Genomic DNA, 26,393 nt, shown 5'->3' with positions numbered 1-26,393 from the left:
GAGATAGCTAAAAATAATTGCAATAGCAGAGCGCAAATTGGAGAATCAGGCGGTCCTACAAAAAGGAAATCATCCAAGTAATGGATTATTCCTTCCAAACCTGAAACATGCAAAATAACCCATTGCAAAAAAGTAGCAAACGTCTCAAAATATTGACATGATAAAGAGCAACCCATTGGTAAACACATGTCATAGAAAAAATAACCTTCGAAACAAAAACCTAAGGAATTAAACGACTCTGGTGCAATAGGTAATAATCTGAAAGCAGCCTTGATATCCGATTTAGCTAACAAAGCTCCAATCCCAAATTTTTTTATTAATGAAACAGCGTCGTCAAAACTGGCATATTTTACTGATGATAAAGAATCGTCAATTTCATCATTTAAAGAGTTACCTTTAGGAAAAGAAAGATGATGAATAAGACGATAAGAGTTTGGTTCTTTTTTAGGCACTAAACCTAATGGGGATATACGAAAATTTTTGAAAGGTGGAGATACAAAAGGACCGGCCACACGGCCAGCTGTGATCTCTTTGATCAACTTTTGCCTAACCACCTGCCTATGAAGAACGACTGATTTCAGATTATCAACTACATGGCACCCATTACCAGAAAAAACAGGAAGCCTGAAACCGAAAGAAAAACCGTTAATTAAAATTCCCGCTTTCTCCTTGTCTGGGTACAGAAGTAGCCACGGGTACATGTTTTCCAGCTTCACTGGTGTGTAGGCTTTTGGAATTGTCCCGGGATTGCACATTGGAATAACTCCTTTTAAAACATTTCACTACAGGATGAGTCCCGAAACAAAAAGAACATTCATGCTTATAACGGCACGAAGTTGACCATTTACACTGTGACTCGTTATATGCATAGCAAATGCCCTTTTTATAAACTGATGACGTGTTTTGATTGACCAGAGGCTGTTTATTGACTGCTTGTTTTTGAGGAAGGATTAGGTTTAACCATAAGCCAACATCCTTCATCCCCCACTTCAAAGAAGGGAAGACTGCCATTTTTTGTCGGAATGATTCATCATAATTGTACCAACCAAAACCGCCAAAATTTTTATAAGCTTCAAGAATATTTTCTAGATGTTGGAATAAACCACTGCATTTTTCAGGGAACTTTTCGCCCATTATAGCTGAAAAAATACAGAATGCTTGCAACCAGTTATGAAAAGATTTAGGAGCTATACGGCGTCTATCGTCCTCATCATTCCGTTTATCATATTTAAAAGATGACTCTTTGTTGCTAGGTAATAATGTCAAAAGATCAATAAATTCACCTTTCCATATTTTTTCTTTTATATTTGAAGCTAAATGAAAACCTAACGGAGACATCTCGCAAGGTAATACTTCCTTAAAACATGTTTCCGGCACAGGAGACAGTATATGCGCCATGTTAACACAATCTTGTGTATTATTAACCACGTTCGTGTTAACCATATCATGTGAAGTGACAGGTGAAGAAGTATTATGTGACCAAACACTAGCTGGTGAAATAACAGGTGCAGGTAAATTTGTATTGCCTAAAGAGGCTGTAAATTTTGACAAAGAATCAAGCAGTTGGGTTATGAAAAGTTGTTGTGCTGACTCACCAGCAGGGGGTGCTCCTGTAGCAGATTGAAGATCAGGTGTCTGTTGTTGAACCTGCCTATCTGCAGCAGCTGTTCTAATACGGGCTTCTGTCATCACCTCGTCCAGCTGATCAAGCCTGGACACTCTCGAACCCGTCGTCATGGCAACCGAGGACGCAGTAACCTGTGGAGAGAAAGAGAGATTATCCCCGCGAGGCGGGGATAGGTGAGTGTTACCCCGCCCCTCTTTTCTACAAAGAGGCGACGGAGAAAAGGCCCTCTTCTTCTTGCGGACACGACCTCCACTGCGCTGAGGCGGCATGACATCATCCGCAACAACCTCTTCAGCTGGGCGGGACTCCGCTCTCACTTCAGGAACTGCCATAGCCGAACGCTCCGGCGGGCGGCTTCGTCGCTGCCTGCTTGCTGTATTGAGGTGAGTCGCTGGGATATTCACTGGTGGCGATAGGCTCTGCATGTCATTTGCGGCTGGGGCCGGCGAACATTCTTCTGGGTCTCTCGTGCCCGCTTCCTCCGCCGGCTCCACTTCAAATTCTGCCAGGCACTTCATAAGCCATTCTTCACCTCCTTCCGACGCCGCCCTCTCAAGGACCCTCCTCACAAGCGTCTTCATGACCTAAACGGCAGACGAGCTCCTGTATTATAGCTCAGTATTATAGCCTATGGAGCTCGTCAAGCCGCTGTGGGGTCAACAGTGACTGGAACCTGAATGCGGGGGTCTTATATAGCCCCCAGAACACGTGTATCAGTCCGCAATACACGTGTTTTTCCCGCCCGTAGGTCACGTTTTTTTCTCCTGTAATCCACATGCCTGTCATATCTATCTTTTAAAGGAACAGTAACACCAAAATTTTTTTTTTTTTTTTTTATATTATTTCTTTTGCCAGCCACAGTCCCATGCCGTGGGCACTTAATTAATGCCCACTTTTTTCATTGCACTGCTGTGCAGCGACATGTGGTGCCTACATGTGTACTGCAGTAAAATGCAGCATGTCTGCATTTTATCACAGCTCTCTACACCGCACCTCCAGGCTGTGTTGCAGTGTGAACAGGGCATACAGAAAATAATTGGTTTTCTATGTGCCCTAGCGGTGACTGACATTCTTCCAGTGCAGAAAATCCCCAGTTACTACACTGTCTATGAGCGAGCCCCAACAATCCCAACCAACAGCTGTTTAAAAACAAATGGGAACACCACTGGGCTCCGAGGATATAGGAATTATTTATTTCTCATATGTATATAGCACAGACATATTGAGATTGATTTACTAAAGGAGCTGAGAATCTTCTCACAATAAATTGTGTTAATAGTCACTTCAGTTATTCAATCATGCAAAGCACAGATTCCTATTTAGCTGTTTCATTTGCATACAATTAGATAATTTAAAAGATAAGTATGAGATATATTAAAAAAAATGGTTTACTTACCTAGGTGTATGCAGCATTGATTTGATGCTGCATCTGTCCCCTGCACGCCTCTGCACTGAGAACAGAGTGATCAAACACCGCTGATTGCTCAGCCCTCCCCAGCCCAGTGCTCACTAGAGGCAGAGCAGAGAGCTGGTGATTGACAGTCACAGCTCTCTGCTCTGCCTCTAGTGAGCACTGGGCTGGTGAGGGAAGGGAGCAGCAAAGCTCACTCTCCCAGCAGTGCAGGTGAGAGGCTGAGCCAGCTGCCAGTCCAGGCATCTGGGTGGATCCTGATGGTAAAGGCAGGATCTTTCTCCAGCCTGGACTGTCTGGAAATGGGTCACAGGAATGCAGAACAAACTGCACTCATGTGATACATAGGAAAAGTAGGACCAAAAAAGCTCAGTGTACTGTTGCTTCTCCTCCCTCCAGCTCTTATGCAGCTAAGAACAGAGGGAATGTGATCGTTTATAAAAAAAAAGGAAAAGGGTGTTCATAATGGTTTCTTTATATCTTTACATAATGTTTTGCCTTTCATTTCATTTTTAATCTGAATGGGTTGTTTTAAAAGGTGATCATTTACAATCACTTTAAGTAAATGTATTGTGTGAAGATCCTCAACTTCTTTAGTAAATTAGCCCAGTAGGGCAGCCATTTACCAGAACACTTACATTATATGCTAAAGAGTTTACATTTCTAGGGAAATTCACTCTGGAGTGCTTTCTACAACCGATTCTAAACCGACCATACAATATCTTTTTGTGCAACTAAACCCACTCCCACTGAAAAAAATCTCCATTTATAATGGCGCTTGGGATAGTCACCAATAAAATTGCTTTGAAGTGGCGAATGTTTATGGCTGGATTTGTTATTGTGACCTTTTTCTTTTTTTTTCTGGAGGTTTTTAGCATTGTATGCGAGCGTGTCAACATAATCTGTCATGACACCTTTTTTTCAGCTTGGATTTCAGTTACAAGAAATATTATGGAGTAGTTTTCACATGGCAATTCATTCAAATTTCAGTTCTCACTATGTCTGCTTCTAAATCTCCATCATATTAGGCTGGCCCAGGGCAACCATTTTAATAACCACGAAATAGCTTATTTTCCAAAGCGCTTAAACTCAGAGGAAATATATCTACATTTTTCATTGTCTCTAGGCATCCATTATGTTTTATAAAAGCTGTTATTGTCAGCCTGCTAACCATTACCTTCAGTTAATAACATGTTAATTTCTCACGGTATAGCGCCATGCAAACCCCTAATCCAGCTTGGTTTGTCAATAAAAGTAAGGCAAAGTAGCTTTTTTTTTTTTTTTCTTTTTATACGGTGTATTTAGAAAGTGTGTTAGATAAAATTGGTATTCATGGTGCTATTGTCTGAATTCCACTGAGAAGTTGTTACAGGCTAGTAAAAAGAAATGGGAAGAGAATGAATGTTATCACAGACTTTCAGATATTCCTGGAATGCCTTGCTGCATTTTTTATTTATTTTTTGCCATTTATTGTATACTGGCAAACAGATGCTGTGAGCCCGTAACATCTTAGAGCTAAAGAGAGAATGACAACCGAATTCTAAATGCCATGAAACGTATTTAACAGTGTAGTCGCAATGCTACCCAGGACAAAATGACTTTCTGCTCGGGGAAGTGGCTGGAGAGCGTTCAGTTCTAGGCAGGAGAATTTCCAGTCTGTGAGGAGTAAGTGGAGCACAAGCCATTTTACACATCAATTACCTTTATACTATGCGGACATGTTTGTTAGTGTCAGGAAATCTAACGGCTCATGTTCTTTCTTCCATGATCAGAGGTACTCAGTGAGGAACCGCCATCCTTTTAAATGGTGCTTCTTTGATATGTGTTACCGTGCTTTGTTATTAATATTTTGATAAGATTGGTGTATGTAGGACAGCAGGCCTACAGTAAAATTCGGCCTAACATTTTTATTATTATTATTATTATACAGGATTTTTTATAGCACCAACAGTTTATGCAGCGTTTTACAATATAAAAGGGAGACAATACAGTTACAATAAAATAAAATACAAGAGGATTAAGAGGACCCCGCTCAGAAGAGCTTACAATCTAATAGGGTGGGACAGGTAGTACAAAAGTTTGTAACTGTGGGAAATGAGCTGATGGAAGTGGTAAAAGATTAGTTGGAGGTGTGATAGGCTTCCCTGAAGAGATGAGTTTTCAGGGATTGCCTGAAGGCAGCTAGAGTTGGAGATAGTCGGACAGGTTGAGGTAGAGCATTCCAGAGGATGGGAGAGGCTCTGGAGAAATCCTGGAGATGAGCATGGGAGGAGGAGACAAGGGAGCTTGAGAGCAGGAGGTCTTGAGAGGAGCGGAGAGGACGGTTTGGATGATATTTGGAAACAAGTTTGGTGATGTAGCTCGGGCAAAGTTGTGAATGTATATGTTTGCCAGCACACCACAGATCATGAATTGTCTGAAAGTTTTATTGAAGAATGATCACATCACAAAGGACAAAGTACAATGTTTCGGAGCTGCAAGGGATCCCTTCATTACAAACCTGACAAAGGAGTCCAGAGTGGCTCCCAAGCGTTGCACTTTGTCCTTTGTGATGTGATCATCCTTCAACGGCAGCACAGTAAAGTAGTTAGCACTTCTGCCTAGCAGCACTAGGGTCATTAGTTCAAATCCCAACCACAGCACTACCTGCGTGGAGTTTAAATATTCTCCTTGTGCCTGCGTGGGTTTCCTCCCGCACTCCAAAGACATGCTGGTAGGATAACTGACTCATGTCTAAATTATCCCTAGTATGTGTAGGCAGGGCTTTTTTTCCTCAGAGAATAGGTGCAGGAACTCCCCCTTCTGAGTCACCCTTCATCTCTGCCCCCTGCCCACCTCCCAGTACCTCCCCTTTTAGAGAATACAGAACCAAGTATCATTTTGCTACTAAGTAATTTGTATGGAATTTGATAGACCCCACTCCAGCAACAATAGACTCCCCCAGCAACAGCAGACCCCACCACAACAACAATAGATTCCCCACACAACAACAGACCTCCCCCTCAGCAATAATGGACCCCGCAACAAAATACCGCCCCAGCTACAATAGACCTTCAACAGCCACAACAGATCTCCCAGCAGTCTGCATCAATAGACCCTCTGGAAGCAAATAACAATAGACCTAAACAGTAGATCTCCCCCAGCAACAATTGACCCCCCTGCAACATAAGTCACCCCCAGCCAACAACAATAGGCCTACCCAGCATCAATAGACCCCCACAAAAAATAGATCCCCACCAGTGACAAAAGATCCCCCAGCAGCCAGCATCAATAGACCCTCCAGCACACCTTGCCATACAATACATTTAGTGTCGGAGGTGCTGGAACTCCGTTCCCCTGTGTTCCTGCTCAAAAAAAAGCCCTGTGTGTAGGTATGAATGTGAGTTAGGGACCTTAGATTGTAATCTCCTTGAGGGCAGGGACTGATGTGAATATGTAAATTGATGGCACTATATAAGTACCTGTACTAAATAAGTTAATAATAAAACTTTCGGATGATCGTGATCCATGATGTGCTGGCAAATATATACATTGAACTGTGATGTCTCCAGCTAGCTCTTGCTGCAGCACCCGCTACCTCCGAGCCTATTCCTGGAACGTGTGCGATGGAAATATTAACATTATATTATAACATGGGGAAGATCAATATTTTCTGCAAACTTCTACAGATTGTGCCATACACATACTGTACAGTACCTTCCAACTTTTTGAAATGGAAAAGAGGAACACCTTTGTATGTAGGCAAAGGAAACACCCCTGCCACACACCCAATTATGAAGATCATAAAGAATGAATACTCAGAAAATAATTAGGTAAACCCACAGGTCCTTTTTTACTGCTAATTTTCCTTCATACTTGCTATTGAAAACAACAAATGTAAGAATTTGGAGGATGGATTAAAGTGGTTGTAAACCTCAGACATGAAATATGAACAAAGCATATCCTTCTATAGTGTGTACTTGTCTCAATCCAGCACACTAAGTGTCATTTCTGTCAGCTGCCTCATTCCTCTGCTATCAGCGTGAATCATTTCTAGCAAATTTCCCTGACACCAATAGAAAAACGGTGACGGGGAGGGATCTCCAGCTAATTGACTGCCTCGGCTCTGTTTCTGTGTGCTGTGTGAAGGGGGGTGTGTACATTCTGAGCTTTGAATGGCTGCAGAGAAGAGAAGGCTGCAGATAGACAGATGCATCTTATATAGTTGGATTTGTTTAATCTCTGTGTATCACCTGAAGCCAGTCACTTTATTGGGTATATGTGAGGGTTTACAACCACTTTTTTTATCATTGGAGAATAGTTTTGGTAGTTAAATGTTAAACAAGTTCTATTAGACCAAAATAGAGGGACAAATGAGGAGGAAAGAGTGACAGAGGGATTTTGTTTAAAATGAGGGACAGTCCCTCTAAATGAGGGGCAGAAGGGAGCTATGCATACATGGCTTCTGGTGAGGGAGGGGATGAGAAGCATAACCCATAGGCATACCTCCCAACTCCCAACTTTGTGAGATGGGATTGAGGGACATCTATTAGCAAAAGTATGTAGGCATAGGACACACACCCTGTCACGCCCCCTTAAAGGAAACCTATTTAAAAAAAAAGATTAGTTAGACCCACAAGTGCTTTTTTTTTTTTACCACTGCTATTCCTTTATATTGGCTTTTGAAATTTACAAATGCAGCAATTTAGAAATTGGATGAAAGGTTTAGCACTTGGAAACACTTTTAGAAAGATACAAAGTGCATTTTTTATACAACTATATAGTTCAGACCAAAATAAGGGACAAATGAGGGGGAAAGAGGGACAGAGGGACTTTGTTCCAAATCAGGGACAGTCGATTGAAATCAGGGACAGTTGGGAGCTATGCCGACAAATATAGAAAAAGCTCATGCGTATATATATGTGTGTGTATATATACATATCTTCTTTTTTTTTTTTTTTTTTTTTTTTTAAGGTTGAGCTCCAGGCAAACAGCTAAATACCCAGTTATATGTATATTTGACTAGACAGTGACTGAAGTTGGTAAAGGAGCAGCAACAGACTGAAGAGGTGATCTCTTTCTGCTCTCTCCTCCTGTCAACAATTTCCATATCCGTACAGTTGAATGTGGCACACCTGATTTGCCCCTTGTGCTGTCTCTGCCTCTCCTCTGTGCTGCTGTCCAGGAGGATTCCAAGATACTTAAAGTGGGGTTCCACCCAAAAAACAAAAATACCTGGAAAAAGTCTAAAAAAAAAAACAAAAAAACATTTGGATTTTTTTTTTTTTTTTTTCACTTAACTCTAAATGCCTGTTGCTAGGTGGTCCCTCGTAGTTTGCCTGTTCCTTTGCCTGGGCTGGTGACATCACTTCCCCCTCGGCACAGGAAGGGCTCCTCTCTGCTCCCTCCCTCCTGTCAATCATCTGGGACCCATTACAGGTCCCAGGTGATTGAGCGGCCAATCACGGCGCACGGCGCCGCTCGCGCATGCGCAGTGGGTGCCAGGCTGTGAAGCCACAGCCCGGCGCCCACAGTTGAAATGCCGGCGCCGAGGGGGGGGACGAGCGGGGCTTCGATCCCCCACATCGCTGGACCCAGGGACAGGTAAGTGTCCAATTAAAAGTCAGCAGCTGCAGTATTTGTAGCTGCTGACTTTTAATTTTTTTTTTTTTTGACGGCCCCCCTGGGTGGAACTCCTCTTTAAGTCAAGTCAAAGTCAAGCATTTATACCAGTTGTATAGGGGCTCCTGCACATGGCTGATTATGGCCATACACCGCCCAGGTCAGCGTATTTCTGTGGCAAGTACATCCAGATGTTTCCGTTCATCCAGAAACAGGAAACCTGTACAAACCAATTACAGATTGACACTGTCCACGACTCTCCATGGATATTGGCATGTAATTGCACATGGAGAAATTACCTAAGGTTAGAGATGGATGTGCGCTTCTGAAAACAGACAGTTTGTGCCCAGGGGTACACATCCATCCATAACCACAGGTAATCACTTCATGAAAGATTTTTTTTAACCAATGAATAAGGGAATTCATTTTCTTTAAATACATGCCTGGAGTTCAGTTTTAAGGAAAGACATGTTATGTTAAACCTTGGAATAGATTGGCTACATAATTGGCAAACAGTAGAAGAAAGCCCTGTACAGATAAATGAATCAGGCTCCCGACACATTAGTCTAACATATTGTATGCATTGTGGCATACGGATGTGCTTATCAATAGAATTGTGTCTGGTTGCGGTTTCTTTATTATGCAGGATGGGACACCATGCCATGTGATCAGATAACATTTAGAAAGGCTTCTCAGTATAACTTTATCCATGTCAAAGCAGTTATAATATGAAAATAACAATAGTTATAATATAAAATAACAGTTCCACACCAAGTTACAAGTTAAGGCTTGTTGGAAATGACTCCTCTAGTAATGCTGTAACTTGGACTAGCAGCTCTACTCTGATGGCTAATATTCTCTAAAGTAGAAGAAGGTCTTGGAGTGACCACAATTTACTCTATGGTTTTTAAAATAAACATTTGGGATGAGACTGTTCCAGAGCACTACAGAGGCTGTGAAAAGTAGGATGTTTATCACAGCTGCCAACATTTCCTAATAATTTCCAGAGAAGCTCTGCTTCTTAGTGGATATATCTAAGTATCTAAGTATGAAGCTACACTGGCTTCTCCAGCAAGCCCGCTGTGTTAGGGCCGGGAAGAAACCTTAGGTTCTCTTTACATATGATGAAGTTTCCTATCGGTTTATATTTACTTTTACAAAATTGCATGATCTAGCTCAGGGGTCTCCTAGGGCTACATTGTCTATTTTACTAATATTTTTGGGCAGAATAAAATATCAGTTTTATAAATGAGTTAATTAAATTGAAATGAATCAATACATTTTACTTGCAACTTTTGTGTAATTAACATTATATGATTCAGAACAATAGAGAAAGAACTTGGGTAAAACAAAACAAAGAAACTCCAAATAAACTAAAATCCCTCTATCACGTACCTGGTAGCAGAGCCTGATATGATGGGGAAGTCATTTCTTACACCTCTGACTCGGAGCCCCTAGTAGGGTAAACAGGAGGTGCAGGAGTACAGAGTGGCACGAGTGCCTGTAAGTCTTGCTAGCAGCAGGGCAGGTGTCCACACTGGGCAGGTGAAGTCATCAGAAGGCTGCCCAGTTTAAATAGCCCATTTGGCACCAACATCCGTCACACATGCTCGTGAGCGCAGGCGCGCAGGAATATGCACGCTTCCACAGTTGCGCGCATGAGTATGCGCATAAACAAGTGCTCAATTTCTGCGCACACAAAAGGGAACATGTATTAGCCTGTGCACAGAAGTTCGTCCAGAGGAGCCATATTGTCTATTTGAAAAAGAAGAGAAAGTGTGCAAATTAACCACTAAAATGGTAATAAATAATTGGTGCAATAACAATCAAACCTCAACATAACATATGAAAAAATATCAATAAACATGTGCAAAAATATCAATAAATATGTACATCACAACACACAAAAAATGATGAAAGAAAGTCCATGTATTATCTGAAAATAAAATAAAAAGAAAAAAGAAAACAAAAGTCCTTAAATGAATCTCCAGAAAACCAAAAGTCCTTAAATAAATCTCCAGAAAACAGGGCACATATTCCTCAATCCAACCATCTGAGATGCGGTGCAAGATGTAAAAATACAAACTGCTTACCAGATGAGTTGGATCTCAAATGATAGAGATCAAAAGCGCCTGTGCATCAGCCTGCCGGCAGGTCAGCTTGCAATAGTCAATAGACAGGGAGATATCCACCTGTTACCAAGGAACCAGCGAAAGGAAGCTTCACTCCTGGGATACTCTTTATGAAAGCAAGGATCCAATCCATCTGGAAGTTTCTTCTTCTACTTCTTGTCTGTCTCTGACTGCAGCTCCATGTGACAGAGGCTCACAGAGGCGCACTTTCTCTTCTTTTTCTATTTGTTTTAGGTTTTCAGTATTTAACTTATAGAGGTGCAGCATTTAATTACATCATATAGTCACATAGTCACACTCCTGGTATACTTACATCTTTGTGGTTAGCTCAAATATCCCCCCTTTTTCCTCATATTGTCTATTGGCATGCCCTTCCTTACACCCTCCTTACATCAGGGTCCCATCTGGGGCCCTAATGTAAGGGAGGACTCTGATGGGGGCTCATACATAACCTGTGCTGGAGACTGGAGAGGAGGGAGGTTGTGGATGTTGTAGAGAAATGGAGACTATAGGCTGACCTGAATACCTATTTGGGACCTTGTGTGAGAGGTCACTGACCTTAGCTGTGGGACAGTGGGCTGGATTTGGCCCGTGGGCCTTAGTTTGGAGACGCTCTGATCTAGTTAAATGCAATGACATCATAGCACTGTATGTAACAACCAATCAGAATTCTTGTTTGATTCTTCCATAAAGTGAAAGGCAAAATCTGATTGTTCTTGCTTTTGGCAACCGCTTTGTTCTAATTTTTTTCTTTTGTTTTAATACATCAGTCTCCAAATTCTCATCTGCATTTCCCAAAATATTTCTGTCATGGGGCATATTTATAAAGCAGTGAATGTGACATTCAGCAACCATTCACTGTAGGTGAATCAATCACTTTAATTCCAAACACATACACAAGCATAGTAATTTGTTGCCCCACATTGCTATGTTAGGTGCCATTCAGAATAAGTTGCACCGCATCACACCAATGTGCATTACTGTTGTAGTAACAGGCCATAAACTGGGAAAGGCTTACACTGTCTCAATACCACCCAGAATGTTTGTGTTTAAAGTGATACATTTTAATTTTCCACACATACAGTCACTTCATTGTTTGGTGGTGTAATATAGGATGACCCATAACACATCTTTAATGGCTGGGTTATTTGGTGACATGGAATGTAATTATTTTCTGTCAGAATTGCTTTGTTAGTGAAGTCTTGCTTTTTTTGTTTCCATAGACCTGCCTGGAGCTGGAACGGTATTTACAGACCGAACCAAAGAAGATGTCAGAAGCTTTTGGGGAGGATTTAGACTGTTTCTTAAACAGCTCAATTCCTCAAGGTACAGATGGTTATGCCCGTAAACTAGATCCAATTGTAATTCCTGTGGACATCAGCACGTATGAGAAGCGCCCTAGTATGGATATTTTACTATCACAAGACAAACTTCTGTCAGAGACCTGTGTCAGCCTACAGCCTGCAAGCTCCTCTACAGAGTGTTACACATCGGTAAACCAGGCACAGCTTAATGCTGTTACATCCCTAACGCCACCATCTTCCCCAGAACTCAGCCGACACCTTGTCAAAACCCCACAGTCCCTCACTGCTTTGGATGGAACTGTGACATTAAAACTGGTTGCAAAAAAGGCCTCTGTGAGCTCTGGAAAGGCCACAGAATCCGCGTCAGCTGCCATTACATCAAAATGTGGGCTAAGTGACAATGAACAGTCTGGAAATGCAGGAGAAGCCTCACCTGAAAATAAGAAGAGAGTTCATCGATGCCAGTTTAATGGCTGCAGGAAGGTCTACACGAAGAGTTCTCACTTAAAGGCCCACCAGAGGACGCATACAGGTATGCATGTGCCCTTAAAATGTATCTAAAGCTAATTCTTGTTCTGGATAAACTGGGGAAGGGTTGAATCCTCTGTTAGGTTTTTACTGTTATCTGTGTCTCTGCTGCGGAGCTTCACCCTCTCTATTGGTCCAGATGACTAGGGATGAGTTTGGTTTCGGTCCGAACCCCAAAGTTAGCTGTCTTTTCTGGGCTAATGAGCTGCAGGGGAAACAGTCTCTATCCAGTAGCTGCACTTTTAGAAAGGGGCAGGCATGCTCATGACATCATTGACCTAATATGGCCATATGGCCCAGCAATGACCGCTAACTTCCAGTTTTGGACTAAGTTGGGTTCAGACCAAACACAAGCCTGAATCCAAGCTTATCAGTACTGATGACCACTGTCACCAGGACTCAAAGTGAGAGAAAGTCCAACCATTGTTGTCACTGAAACCTGAATAATCTTCCAAAGGTCATTTTCCAAAGAGGACACTTGTTTCAGTCAGAATTCCAGGAATTCAGCAACTTTGCAAAAAGGGCAGGCACACTACGAGTTAAATCTAATTAGGTGCATGTCACCTCAGGGACTTTACCCTATTACTTCTATGTGACAGGTTTATTGCACTCCCAGAGGATACACTCCGGCTGTGAGAGGAGAGAAGCACACAGAGCATCTATGTCTGCCCCTCTCCTCTGCTGCCCATTCAAAGAAGCCTTTGTATTTTGTGAATGAGTTCACATAATACAAAGGCTTCTTTTGTGAATTGGCAGAAGAGGGGAAGGGAAGGGCATGGCAGTTCCAGCGACTCTGCTCTTGAAGAAACTGAGACCACAGTGCGCAGCATCAGAGCTCAAGAAGTTATCTTCCTGGAGCACAATAAACCTGTCAGATGTGAATAACAGAGATAAATCTATGAGGAGGCAGGCACCTTGTTAAACTTAACTCATGGTATGCCTGCAGTTTTTAGAAAGTAGCTGCATTCCTGGAATTCAGTTTTTAGTAACAACTATCCAAGAGAAGATTTTAATTTGTTTGGAAAGATCTCTTATATCCTGTTGTGTCTCAAGACAGGAAGTAATGTAAATTTTATTCAGGTGGGCACAGACTACAAAACAAGCAGTTAAATTAGTTTTAAAGGAAACCTAAGGTCACAGCATACACTCTCATTTTAGAATATCAGCATTGTAATAGCAATACAAACAATAGTTATTTATGACAATCCAATATAGATTTACTAGAAAAATCTCCAATCATGTTGAGAGTGCTGCCTGTCTGCTGGTCATCTCTTTTCACAACTTTCTGGATTCCCTGCATGCTTTGCAACTTCTCCTCTGCTGTTTACGTTTAATTTCTAAGGACTACATATCCCATGGTACCTTGCTGCCTGCAAGAAGTGATTCCTGTAATGACTCTGCCCCATGAAACTCCTCCTTTCAGCTCCTCTGTAGTCCAGAAAGCAGGCTCTGTGAAATGTGTGACACAGCAGTGCATAGCAACAGGGTATAGTGAATATGTGTAAACAAAATACAAGGATGTAAATGTGTAGGGATCTTCACAAAGTACGTTTATAAACTTCAGGCTTATTCAGATGAATAGGAAAAGAAGAAAAGACTAATAATAATTGAAATAGAGTGTGAAAATTAATATATGATAATACATTTTACCATAAATACACTTTAACTTTTTCTACTTTACCTAAAACAAAAAAACAAAAAATGGCTTTGGACACATTTTAATGTTTTACTATGGCCTTTGTGTAATAGCACAGTTGTTTTATATTGGCTGGAAGTAAAGATGTCCGCTCAGAAGGTATCTGTCTGTTTTGGACTAATCTGGTCTGTACTGTGTTCCTATCATATGTATCTTACCACTATGATCCTGGACACACAGTACTAAAGGCTTAATTAATGGAAAATAGGAACACGAAACACCAGCCAGGAAGATGAAAATGAATGCATTATGCTATTTTGGTGCTTGGCGAAGCTTTTATTGGATTAAAGGTACAGAGGTTGCTTTGTCAGTGAAGTCACACATTTCTGCAGGTTTAACCACAAAAGAGTTGTGAAAAACAATATATTTTCTACAGTGTCAGATTTTCTTTTATGTTTACTGGCTGTGAGAAGTCTACAGTGATAGAATGATAGATTTATAAGTGTTATTGTTTATACTGGAGCAACCTAAAAAAATATACTATGACATGAGTGTAAAAATTAAACAATATTTGCTGCAAAAAAAAAACTTTTATAGATAAACAATGGAAAATCCAAAAAGTGCAGTTAAAAGAGAAGTATGTTTGTTTTTTTGGAATATTAATACTTACCTAGGTGGATGCATCATCAGAACGATGGCTTGGTTCTCTCACCTCCCCGAGAGGCGAGCTGCTGACTGTCAGTCAGCATCTCTCCTGCTCTGTTCCTCCACACTCATTGGAGCAATGAGCTGTGGAGGGGCAGAGAGCGGCCGTCTCAGCATCTTAGCGGCTCGCTGAGACTGCCATCAGTCTAGGCAGCTGGTGGATCCAGACTTGGAAGTCGGGATGACGCGGTGCCTTGACTGATTACAGTGACGTCAGTGGAGAGGGAACTTCAGACCGCTCTCCGCTGAAAACGGGTTACAGGCGTGCAGAACGAATTGCACGCCTGTGACCCTTAGGAGAAGCCCAGCCTAAAAAGCTCAGGTTGGACTTCTCCTTAAAGTTATATAGTAGGTGCTGAGCATAAAGGCTGGCATACCTTAACTTCTGTAACATAGGGAATCCTCTTTAATAAAGAAACGAAGGAAGAGATTCACAGATAAAATACACTTACGAAAGCTTTAACCCACCAATAGATTTTTATTTCTGTCCATACATTTCTGAAAATTCCACAGCTTTGCCACACAGCACAGCCCTGTCTGGCAGGACAGGAGACCTGATTTTCCTTTCCTGCAGTTAAGTAACACATGCCAGTTTTGCTCCTCCCCCAGCCTCTGACTGGTCAGTGAAAAGAGAAGAAGCAGATGAACACTGCAGTACAGTTGACTGGCTACTTGCGCTGCTTTTCCCTCTTCTAAATTCTTCTATACAGAGCACTGCAAGAGGCTTCAAATACAGGTACCTACACGTCCCCTGCCGGCTCTACACCGAGAACTGAGCAATCAAACATCGCTGATTGCTCAGCTCTCCCTTCTGCTCTGAGCAGAGAGTGGTGACTGTCGGTCATCAGCTCTCTGTTCTGACCCTCCAGCTCTCTCTGGAGAGCTGGGGTGTGGAAGGGCAGGAGTGGCTGACTCAGGCTGATAGGCTGAGCCAGCTGCCAGTCCAGGCATCTGGGTGGATTCCGACTGTAGAGTAGGGATTTTTCCCAAGCCTGGACCAGCTGAGTGACATCAGCTGACAGCGGGCTTTAGCCCGTTGTTGGCTGAAAATGGTTCACAAGAGTGCAGAACGAACTGCAATTCTGGGATCCATAGGAGAACTATGGCCAAAAAAGCGTTAGGGTATACTTCTCTTTTAAAGCAGACAATTGGCTAAAGCTTGCTTGCGTATGATTGGATGACTGAGATGGATACAACTTGATCTTATTCACTAAGCTTGACCTTATTCACAAAGTTAAGTGAATGTTCACTTTGCCAGGTCGACACCGTGGGGGAGATTCACTAAAGCTGGTGCACTCAGAATCTGGTGCAGTTGTGCATGTTAGCCAATCAGCGTCTAATTTTAGCTTGCTCAATTAAGTTTTGTCAATAAAACCTGGAAGCTGATTGGTTTCTATGTCTATGGTTGCACCACATTTTGCACACGCCTGCTTTAGTAAATAGCCCCCTGTCTGTTTCTTTAGTAAATCAGCCCTAATGGATAAGCATGACAGCAAAAACTACTAATGGGTGTAGGACAAGAGGTCATCTACATGTTCAGTTTCCTTTAAAGTAATCTTTCCCAAACCAGGGTTTTTAAAACTTTAAAATGGCTGACAGGTTCATTTTAAGTGCATTAAAGTACACTGAACAATCGGACTACATTGTGTTGAAATTGGACCTATGCTATATAAATTCTTATTGTTTGCTAGGTGTTAAGCTGGCTGCGCATAGGTTGATTTCCTGCTGAACCATCCAAATTTTGATCTATTTATGAATGTTCCTGTTCATGAGAAGTCAACCTATTTATCAACTTCTCATGAACGGTCCTAATGGAAAATCTTTAATCGATCAACACTTGCAGCCAGTTGGCTACAGTGCTGATCAGTGTATCCTGACAGTGGAGGAGTCCCACTGTCAAAATACACTGACACACGAAACTTTCCGGTATATTAACCAGCTCTATGAGAATGGAGAAATTAAATCCTTTACCCAACTACAAAGTCTTAACACCAACCGATATGTATCAATACATGCAAATAACTCATTGCCTTGCCAAGAATTCACACTTACTGCTGGTAATACCTAATCCCAGCTTTATTATACCTCTTAGGCCTCATATACACTGGACGTTAAAATAACGTTATAAAAATGCCAGTAGCTTTGCAGTGAGTCTTTTAGCGTTTTTTTTTTAAAACATTTTTTTTTTTCAATGGATCAAAAATGTTAAAAAACGCTGGCGAGCAGTGTTTTCGAGCGTTTATCTGCGTTTATCTGCGTTTTTTGACGTTAAACTTCTCTCCGAACCCACTAATTTTTTTTTTTTTTTTTAAGCCAAAAAATGCCCCAGCCAAAAACTGCTGATAACAGTCTATGTGCGCATCGGCACATAGGATAACATGATGGGGAGTTTAATGACTGTAGAAAAAAATGTCTGAAGCCAAAAACAGCTGCTGTGAAAACGTTCAAAAATGTCCAGTGTGCATGAGGCCTTAGTCTCCCAGCAAAAGAGGCATTTCACTTTTTTAAACCTTCTTCAAGAAAAACAGATATTTAAGAAAAACCTTCCCTTCACCCAGTGGGAAAATGACTACAATTCGCCTCCTCTCAGTAGTAGCATGTGTTTAAGTCAATATACCGAGCCTCCAGTTGTACCTCTCTATGGGAGCTCGCCCAGAAAATAACTCAAAGGCAGTACCTGACCCTCTTGAAAATCTCAAAATTTAGTCCTCAAGTATCTCCCCCTGCTGGAGAAGATGTGGATTGGAAGGCTCTTTAATTCATATCCTATGGAATAACCCACAGCTGTACGAGTTTTGGAAGGAGATCTTCAGCATTATATCTGACATCGCTGAGTCTCCTACTCCTCCATCCCTGGGCCTAGTCTTGCTTAACCTTACTATAGAAAACATACCTTCTCCTTTACATAACTTGGTCACCCTTGTACTGATAGCAACAAGGCTATCAATAACACGGTTATGGAAGTCCTCTGCACCCCGTCACTTCTAAACACAATTCAACTGGTTCAGACCCATTATACGTCTGAACTCTTGATGTCTACTGATAGGGAAGCTTACTTACACAAGTAGAAAGCTTGGAGTCCTTGGTCAATGGTATAAACATAACTTTCATAGTTGTACCATCAAATAACTATATTATCTTAGGTGCAATATCTTTGTTTGACTTTATTGTATATCTTGTTCTGTTCGTTCCTCATGGCAAATGTATGACAGCTTTTGAATATGATCCAAGTTTTATAAGATATTGTCCATTGCTTTTTTATGTTATCAGATATATGTAAAGGATGTCAGCATATTTGATCACCCTCTATTTGCCATAATTGTTTACTCTGTATGTCTCTGAAAATGCCAATTAAAATCCAGTGAAAGAAAATACGACACGGCGGGGAGGACTCCTGCATCCACGAATGTGTGGATGGGGAATCAGGTTTGTTTTTTTTTTATTCAATTTGCAGGCTGAAAGAAAATACTGACCCATGTACAGTCAGCTTTTGTGCAATTAGGAATTAGCCTGTTGCTATTATTCAATAAAGCCATAGGTAAGAGGCTGTATTCTTCAACAACACCCGAACTTGTTTTAAACAACAGTTGATGGCAGACGTTCAGTGCTATTGAGCACTGTTATCTACACTCATTTGAATGCAGATTGACTCTAGTTATTTGTTACATTGTCCAGTGCTAATCAGTGGTCCAAAGTGGCACACCATTGTATCTAATAGTAAAGCACATGGATGTCATTGTCTACACATGGCAGCAGATCAGTGTGTATCTAAACTCAAGAACACAAATTTAATGCATACCAGCCCTTAGTATCAGTGGCTGCATTAGTTTTCAATTTTCAGGCTTTTTTTGGCATTTGAAATTCCAGAGTAACTGGAAGATTTTCTTTCCGCCATAAGGCAGATTGGTTTTCCCAGTTACATATACATAGTTACAGTTACATATGTCTATCTGCATCTGTCCAAAACAGGTATCCTGTCCCCCCTCCCCCCGAATGGTGCCAATTGTGGCACCGGAGGGGGAGAGGAGACAAATGAGCGGAAGTTCCACTTTTGGGTGGAACGCTGCTTTAAGCCCTTCCCAGTGTCAATTATACAATGTCAGTGCATTTTTTTAGCATTGATCACTGTATTAGTGTCACTGGTCCCCAAAAAGTGTCACTTAGTGTCCAATTTGTCCGCCACAATGTCGCAGTCCCACTTAAAAATGCTGATCGCCTCCATTACTGGTAAAAATAAATAAATAAAAAGTCCCTAAATCTATCCCATAGTTTGTAGACACGATAACTTTTGCGCAAACCAATCAATATACTCTAATTAGGATTTTATTTACCAAAAATATGTAGAAGAATACAAATTGGCCTAAATTGATGAAGACATTTTTTTATTGGATATGTGTTATTGCAGAAAGTAAAAAATATTGTTTTTTTTTTTCAAAATTGTCGCCCACCGCGTGCCATGGGAGCGTGCCTGCAGGTCCCACGGACTCGATGTCCCGCGATCCTGACATGGAGGGGCAAAATGGGGAGATGTAAACAAGGTATTTCCCTGTTCTGCCTAGTGACATGACAGGGATCTACTGCTCCCAGTGATCGGGAGCAGTGATCTCTGTCATGTTCTAGTGAGCCCATCCCCCCTACAGTTAGAACACACTGAGGGAACACACTTAACCCCTTGATCGCCCCCTGGTGTTTAACACTTTCCCTGCCCGTGACATTTATACAGTAATCAGTGACTAGTTTTAGCTCTGATCACTGTATAAATGTCAATGGTCCCAAAATAGTGTCAAAAGTCTCCGATCTGTCCGCCGCAATGCCGCAGTCACGATAAAAATCGCAGATGGCCGCCATTACTAAAAAAAATAATAATAATAAAAAGGCCATAATTCTATCCCCTATTTTGTAGACACTATAACTTTTGGGCAAAGCAATCAATATACACTTATTGCGTTTTTTTTTACCAAAAATATGTAGAAGTATGTATATCGGCCTAAACTTTTTTTTTTTGGGGGGGGGGGGTATTTATTATTGCAAAAAGTAAAAACTATTTTTTTTTTTCAAAATTGTCGGTCTTTTTTTTGTTTATAGCGCAAAAAATACAAATCACAGAGTTGATCAAATACCACCAAAAGAAAGCTCTATTTGTGGGAAAAAAAGGAGATCAATTTTGTTTGGAAACAATGTCGCACGACCGCACAGTTGTCAGTTAAAGTAACGCAGTGCCGTGTCGCGAAAAAATGGTCCTTCCGGGGCGAAATTGGTTAAGAAAGGAAGATTAGGTAGTAATAGATCTGAAAATGGGAAAAGAGCCACATAACCATATGTTGGCCTCTCTGCAAGATTTTGAAAGAACATTTAAGCCATTTTGATTCTGTAAAAATGTTTAAAAATTTCATAGCATCAAAAAATATCTAAATATGTTTTGCTAATTATTTAACCAGCATGTGAGTTTATGAAAATCAATTTATGTGAATTTAAATGTAAAGCTGTCAACTTTTAGGCAGCTTCTGCAGCATACAGAATATAGTCGTCTTGCTCTTTCACGATCTGTCTAATCAGTGATAATTCATGCAGTGTTTTGTACCTTTTTATAATTTTACCTAAAAGAGGTTATTTTTGAAAAATGTATGTGTAGATATATAGACAGATACATTACAGGCAGTGCAGAGAGCGCAGTAATAATTACCAACCAATTTAATTTTTGTTTTTAGCAAGTCAGAGCATTCAGAGCAATGAAAAATGATTACTGACATGGTTATTGAGTGCTGCACTTTACAAGTTGCTTATTGTCTAATGAATGAAACATTAATATATTCTAAATACTGCCTGTTTGATATTCACCTCTTAAGCCCCCCCGTACACAGGATCCGAAAATTGGACAACAGACGATACGACTTTTTTTGCTTACTAGTCGCAAGTAGAAATTGAATAGGTTACTAAAGTCACGAAAATTCTCGTATATGACAGAAAAAAAAAAAAATCGAAAGTGATGTCATGTGTTGTAATGTATTTGTATTGTATTTTTGGATAACTGTACTGACTAAACGAAAATCGTACGATCTGGTATCGTATGAGGAAATTTTTTGTGCTTGTCCAATCAAATAATATCGGATGAACTGTCATGATCGGCTCTCGAAAGCTCTGTTCTAACGATCTGATTATCGTACGATTGCGTCGAAAGCACCATTTTTATTCCAATTTTCAGATCGTGTGTACGGCCATTAGGGTTTTCCAGTCAGGGTCCAATGTAAAGCTGCGTACACATGATCGGACTTTCCAATGGGAAATGTGTGATGACAGGCTGTTGGCGTTAAATCCGACCGTGTGTATGCTCCATCGGACAATTGTTGTCGGATTTTCCGCAGACAAATGTTGGCGAGCAGGTTTTAAAATTTTCCGCGTACAAATGTGTGTTGTCGGATTTTCCGATCGTGTGTACACAAGTCCGTCGGACAAAAGTCCAAAGTACAAACACGCATGCTTGGAAGCAAGGATGAGCCAGAAGCAGTCGGTCTTGTAAACTAGCATTTGTAATGGAGAATTAACATTCGTGACATAGCAAATTATGAAATCTCCCAAATGCAGCGCACAATTCTCTTCTTCTTTAATGGGATAATAATGAAGCTGCTTTGCTGGTGATAATGATGGAGTTATTGCAAACAAATTTTCAAAGGCTTTTTTTTTCTAGTGATATCAAGAATAATATTATTATGCTTTATTTTTTTTATTTGGGTATGTTACCAAAACACCATTATCCCATAGTTTTTAAGATGAAAGATACAACTATGTTGGTGTCCCTTGTCAATTTTACATTCTATTTTTTTAACTGTAACTGCCTACTCCCAAACTGTCATTTGAAGTAAAACACATGGCCAAGTATTATTTTACACATTTTTTTTTTTTATTGTGCATTAAAAAAAGAAAATAAATAAAATTAGACATTCTATCTGCCAATAGAACTTAACCAAAAAGTGTATTCTATGCATCCAAAAATATAGAAAATATACCAAATCCAATCATTATTCAACCAAAAATATAATGTCAAAGCAATAACTCCAAGGCCAATAATAAATAACACGTTATCTCCTCCCATTCCATAACATGTCTGGTTGACGAACGGCCATTCAGAAACAAACTGAAAAGCACGAAATGAAAGGCGCTAATTGAAAAGTGCAAAATGAAAAGCGCAAATCAACACTCGCCAAACTTCTACTAACACGAAATTAGCAGAAGAAGCCCAAAGGGTGGCGCTAAACAGCTGAAAAACCACATAGTACATCACTACGTTCGTGATTGTTGGCCAACAGTTGTGTGTATGCAAGAGAAGTTTGGGCCAACGCCCTTCGGACAAAATTCCATGGTTTTGTTGGCGAATAATCCGATCGTGTGTACAAGGCTTAAAGGCTTGTTCAGACTTGTGCAGAAACTTGTGTTTTTCTGCATTACAAAAAAATGCAGGGCCATGCAAGGGCACACAGAAACAGTTGTTTAATATGTGCTCCGTTCACACTTGGACACAGCCTTCAGGTAGGCTGCAAAAATGTGCAACAGTTTTCCATCCTGCACTGCAACTCACCTACAGCTCCCTTTCTAACTAGCCAAGCTGCTGTACATAGAAATGAATGAAATGTCACAAAAGAAAATGTCACTTTGCACTTTAAAAGTTATCCAAAACTGCCTATGCAGGTAAGGGGTGTCTGTAGATAAAAACTATTTTTACAGCTTTGACTAAGGTTGAATATTGCCCTTGCAATAGGTTTTGACTATTTACATACCTCCCAAAGCCTGACTGAAAAACTCTCAGAGATGGCATTGACCCATCTTGTTGGCCTTGTTGTTAGGATGTTGTTAAGACACTACCAACTGTTAGGGCCAGTTCACACCACATGTAGTCCTGTGCGTTTTTCTTCTGCTTAAAAAATGCATGGAAAGCGGGTTACATGGTTTCCAATGGCATAGGTCACACCAGTGCTTGCCGTTCCAGTACGTTCCAGTTCCAGAAAAAAGTAGAATGCTGCATTTTTCTTGCACTGGACTGTACTGGAAAGCTTTAAAACGCATCAAAAACGCACTGGAATGCACCGGAACGCACCTACATGCACCAAAAACACACTGGAACACAAATGTCCTAGTTCAAGGTTAATAAAATAGAGGGGCAAATGCACTGGACTGCATCAAAAACGCACTGGAACGCATCAAATACGTGCATGCAGAAAAGCACCTGGAACGCATCCGGACTCGGTTTCTATGGTGTGAACTGGCCCTTATGGCTCACTTTCACCATCACAGGAATGAGCTCTCCATCCCCACACATGTGGTCCACTATCACAGCATCACTGTGCTCAGATCTACTACGACAGGGGAGAGCGTGCACATGTAAGGGGGTCTAAATTGGCTGGGAGTGCCTTAGCAATATCCTAGCAACAAGGCAGGACAGAATTATGCCATGGAGTTTTTCAGCCAGTCTTCGGGAGGTACCACCTATAACAAGGGCATTTTTTAACTGTGGTCAAAGCTGCACAGTTTGTATTTATCTACAGGTTCCTCCTACTTGCATGGGCAGTTTTTTGTATTTTTTTGGTGTTAATACTGAACTAACCTTTTAAGAATCGTTGCCATAGTGACAGCTTAGAACTACCTGAATTTGTTGGTTTTGTCGGTAATATTACTGGAACTGGCGCAAATGCTTGTCTGAATTAGGTGCAGGTAATTAATGCAGGTCCAGAAAAGCGGCGCTAAGGCTTTATTGATCTCCCGTCATTGTGGTTTTTAATATTGATTCCTATATTCATTCCCCTATAAATGTGTCAGGATTTTACAACACATAATTGGTTTTCTTAATTACCCCCCCTCCCCCCCCCCCCCCCCCCCGCTCATTTTACATTACCCATCATGAGTTAAAATATATGTCTAAGTTTCTTTGGATCTCCAGGGGCATGGAATAATAGCTATAGGAGGTAAGGAACTATAATTAGGGATATACACAGTGCTAGGAGAAGGTGTTACATTGGGAGTTGGGGCAGAGTAATGGAAAGGTGGGGGGAAGAAGGAGAGAGGCACCATGATGATGCTGGTTGCTAGGTAACCCCATCAGCAGTAAATGCCGCCTGCTAATTGGCCGGCCTGTGAAAACCTGGGTACCAGCCCTAGCTTGTTTCTTTTCAGCTGCTCTGTTGCTAGACTACTGCATCTCCTCTCTCGCTCGCTCTACACGCTGACAGCTAATTGGCTGGCTGCTTGGTGTTTCTGCCGGGTACCAGTCTGAGCCTGCATCTCGCCTGTTATCCCTGGAGGCGGGAGGGGGAGGGGGAGCGAGGGAGTGAGAAGGATATGTCAGCAATTAATGGAGCACAAGTGTAAATTCTACACAATGTCTGCCACCTGCGCCCCCCCCTGAAACAGACTGAAAAATCCAAATCCTTTATGGCCGTGAGCGCATCACAAGCTCGCCTTTCCCGGATTAGCTCTTGACTTTGTTGAAAGACAAACGCAGAGACTTTCATTTTATTGGACCTTTAAAAGGGAATAAGTAAAACAAAGCTGACAAGTCTGCATATCGTTATCAGTTCCCCTGGCATCCAAAGGGTTACTCAGATCCCAGCTGCAGCAAGAAATAGAAGGTCAATAAAAAGAAGGGTGCTGATCATGCAAGGATTGCATTTTACTTTCTTTGTATTACAGGGAATCGGCACGTAGGAACATCTGTAGGTTGCCATTGCTGACCTGCTTCTGAAAATATCAACTGCCTGGCTGTCATGGTGGTTCAGTGCTTTCAATCCTTTCTGAGTTAGAACAAGCATGCAGACAGTGAGATCAAAGCAAACGCAGAACTCCTGATCTGTGTACGTGTTCTATGAATGTAAAACTACTGATGTCTCTCAATCTACAGCTCATCACACACATTACAATCTCATTTAGATCTACCCAACAACCAAAAACTGCAATGGCCTGTCTGATTGGATACAAATGGATTGGATAGGGTAGAAAGAATCCCATATTACATACTTATGCTGAATCCAGAGTTGATTGTACAAAAATTGTATGATCAGATTGTAATATGTATGGTGACCTTTAGCCCTGCCATAGAAGGATAGAAATTTGGCCAGTTCACCAGAAACAGACTAGTGGGCAGGCTGGTTGTACTGAAGTTGATCCATTGTTGGTCCAGACTTTCAGGTTTTTTTCATGCGATCACTACTGGCAGCTATAGCTGCCGGCAGTGATTATTTTATTCTGATGGAAAAGGAAGGCTCCCGCTGTCATAATACAATAGTACAGTGGGATGGATTCCCCCATCAACACTGACTGTTTAAAATCTTTTTTTATTCATTTTACTTTACAAATAAATATAGTGGAACCTTTGATGCCGAGCATAATCCGTTCCAGGAGAATGCTTGTAATCCAAAGCACTTGCATACCAAAGCGAGTTTCTCCATAGAAGTCAATGTAAATGAAGATAATTCGTTCCGCATTGATTTCTATTACATGCAATACCGCATGTAGGCAGAGGTGTGGGGCGCCAGACAGCTCGGCTGAACTCAGAAAGCCTCGGAAAGGCTTGGAAACACTCAGGAATGCAGTATTTCCGAGTGCTTCCAAGTATCTCTGAGTGCTTCCGAGTATTTCCAAGTAGCCTCAAACCATTCCGAGTGTCCCCGGCGCCCCCGCCCCTATGGCCAAATGCGGTACTGCACACTCCATTAGCTTGAATTCTGCTCATTTTGGGAGACAACCCTCGCAAACCGAGTCAGAATTTTTTTTAAAAAGTTGCTCGTCTTTCAAAGCACTTGTTAACCGCGTTACTCGTAAACCAAGGTTCCGCTTAAACAGATTTCTATAAACATTAAAAACTTGTACTTGTCACACAAAGAGAGAGAAAAAAAAAAAAACAACAACAAACAAACAAACAAACATAAAAAAGTGTACAGTAAGTTCCCATTCTTTTTTCATATCCTCCCACCTTGTTCCCCTTAAAAGAAAGAAAGGGGGACAGTAGGAGGGGTGGAGATCTCCTAAATTGGAATGTATACAATATTTAGGTTACCCGGCCCTGCCATCTATTCCACGTATCCTTTCTTACTCCCCCCTTTCCATTCCTCCCACTGTTTTCCCAACCTCCACCTATTACTTGTGTTGTGAAATTACAGACCATCTCAATGTGATAATAATATTATTTATATTGTGTAGGGAAAAAAAAGGGGGTGAATTGTGTATAAATCGAAATATTGACCCTACCCTCCCACCCCACCTGCCCTCTTACCTCCCAAAATGGGAATTGTACATTTAGTGAAAGTGTGAAATCTTATTAACTATGAATAAACATATTATGTGCCCTTTAGGTGAGATAGATGGGTAGAAGTGATCAACACTGACTATTGATGGGGGAATCAAGCAGTTTTCTCTCCTTGAACTTGTGGTTGAAGGAAAGGTAATTGTACAATGTATGGCTTGC

General features: G+C 41.2%; 1 protein-coding gene across 2 annotated transcripts in view; it reads left to right on the top strand.

Annotated features, from left to right (window-relative positions):
* Positions 1–26,393, top strand: part of KLF7 (KLF transcription factor 7) — a 230,549-nt gene that overhangs the window by 127,809 nt on the left and 76,347 nt on the right. For both annotated transcript variants that reach the window (XM_073633394.1, XM_073633395.1), the window contains exon 2: positions 11,995–12,607. In XM_073633394.1, coding sequence (XP_073489495.1) covers positions 11,995–12,607 — 613 coding nt within the window. The remainder of the gene's footprint in view (positions 1–11,994; positions 12,608–26,393) is intronic.

This window comes from Aquarana catesbeiana, linkage group LG06 (genome assembly GCF_042186555.1).
Source record: "Aquarana catesbeiana isolate 2022-GZ linkage group LG06, ASM4218655v1, whole genome shotgun sequence".
Classification (NCBI taxonomy): domain Eukaryota; kingdom Metazoa; phylum Chordata; class Amphibia; order Anura; family Ranidae; genus Aquarana; species Aquarana catesbeiana.
This window is presented reverse-complemented; position numbering and strand designations above follow the sequence as displayed.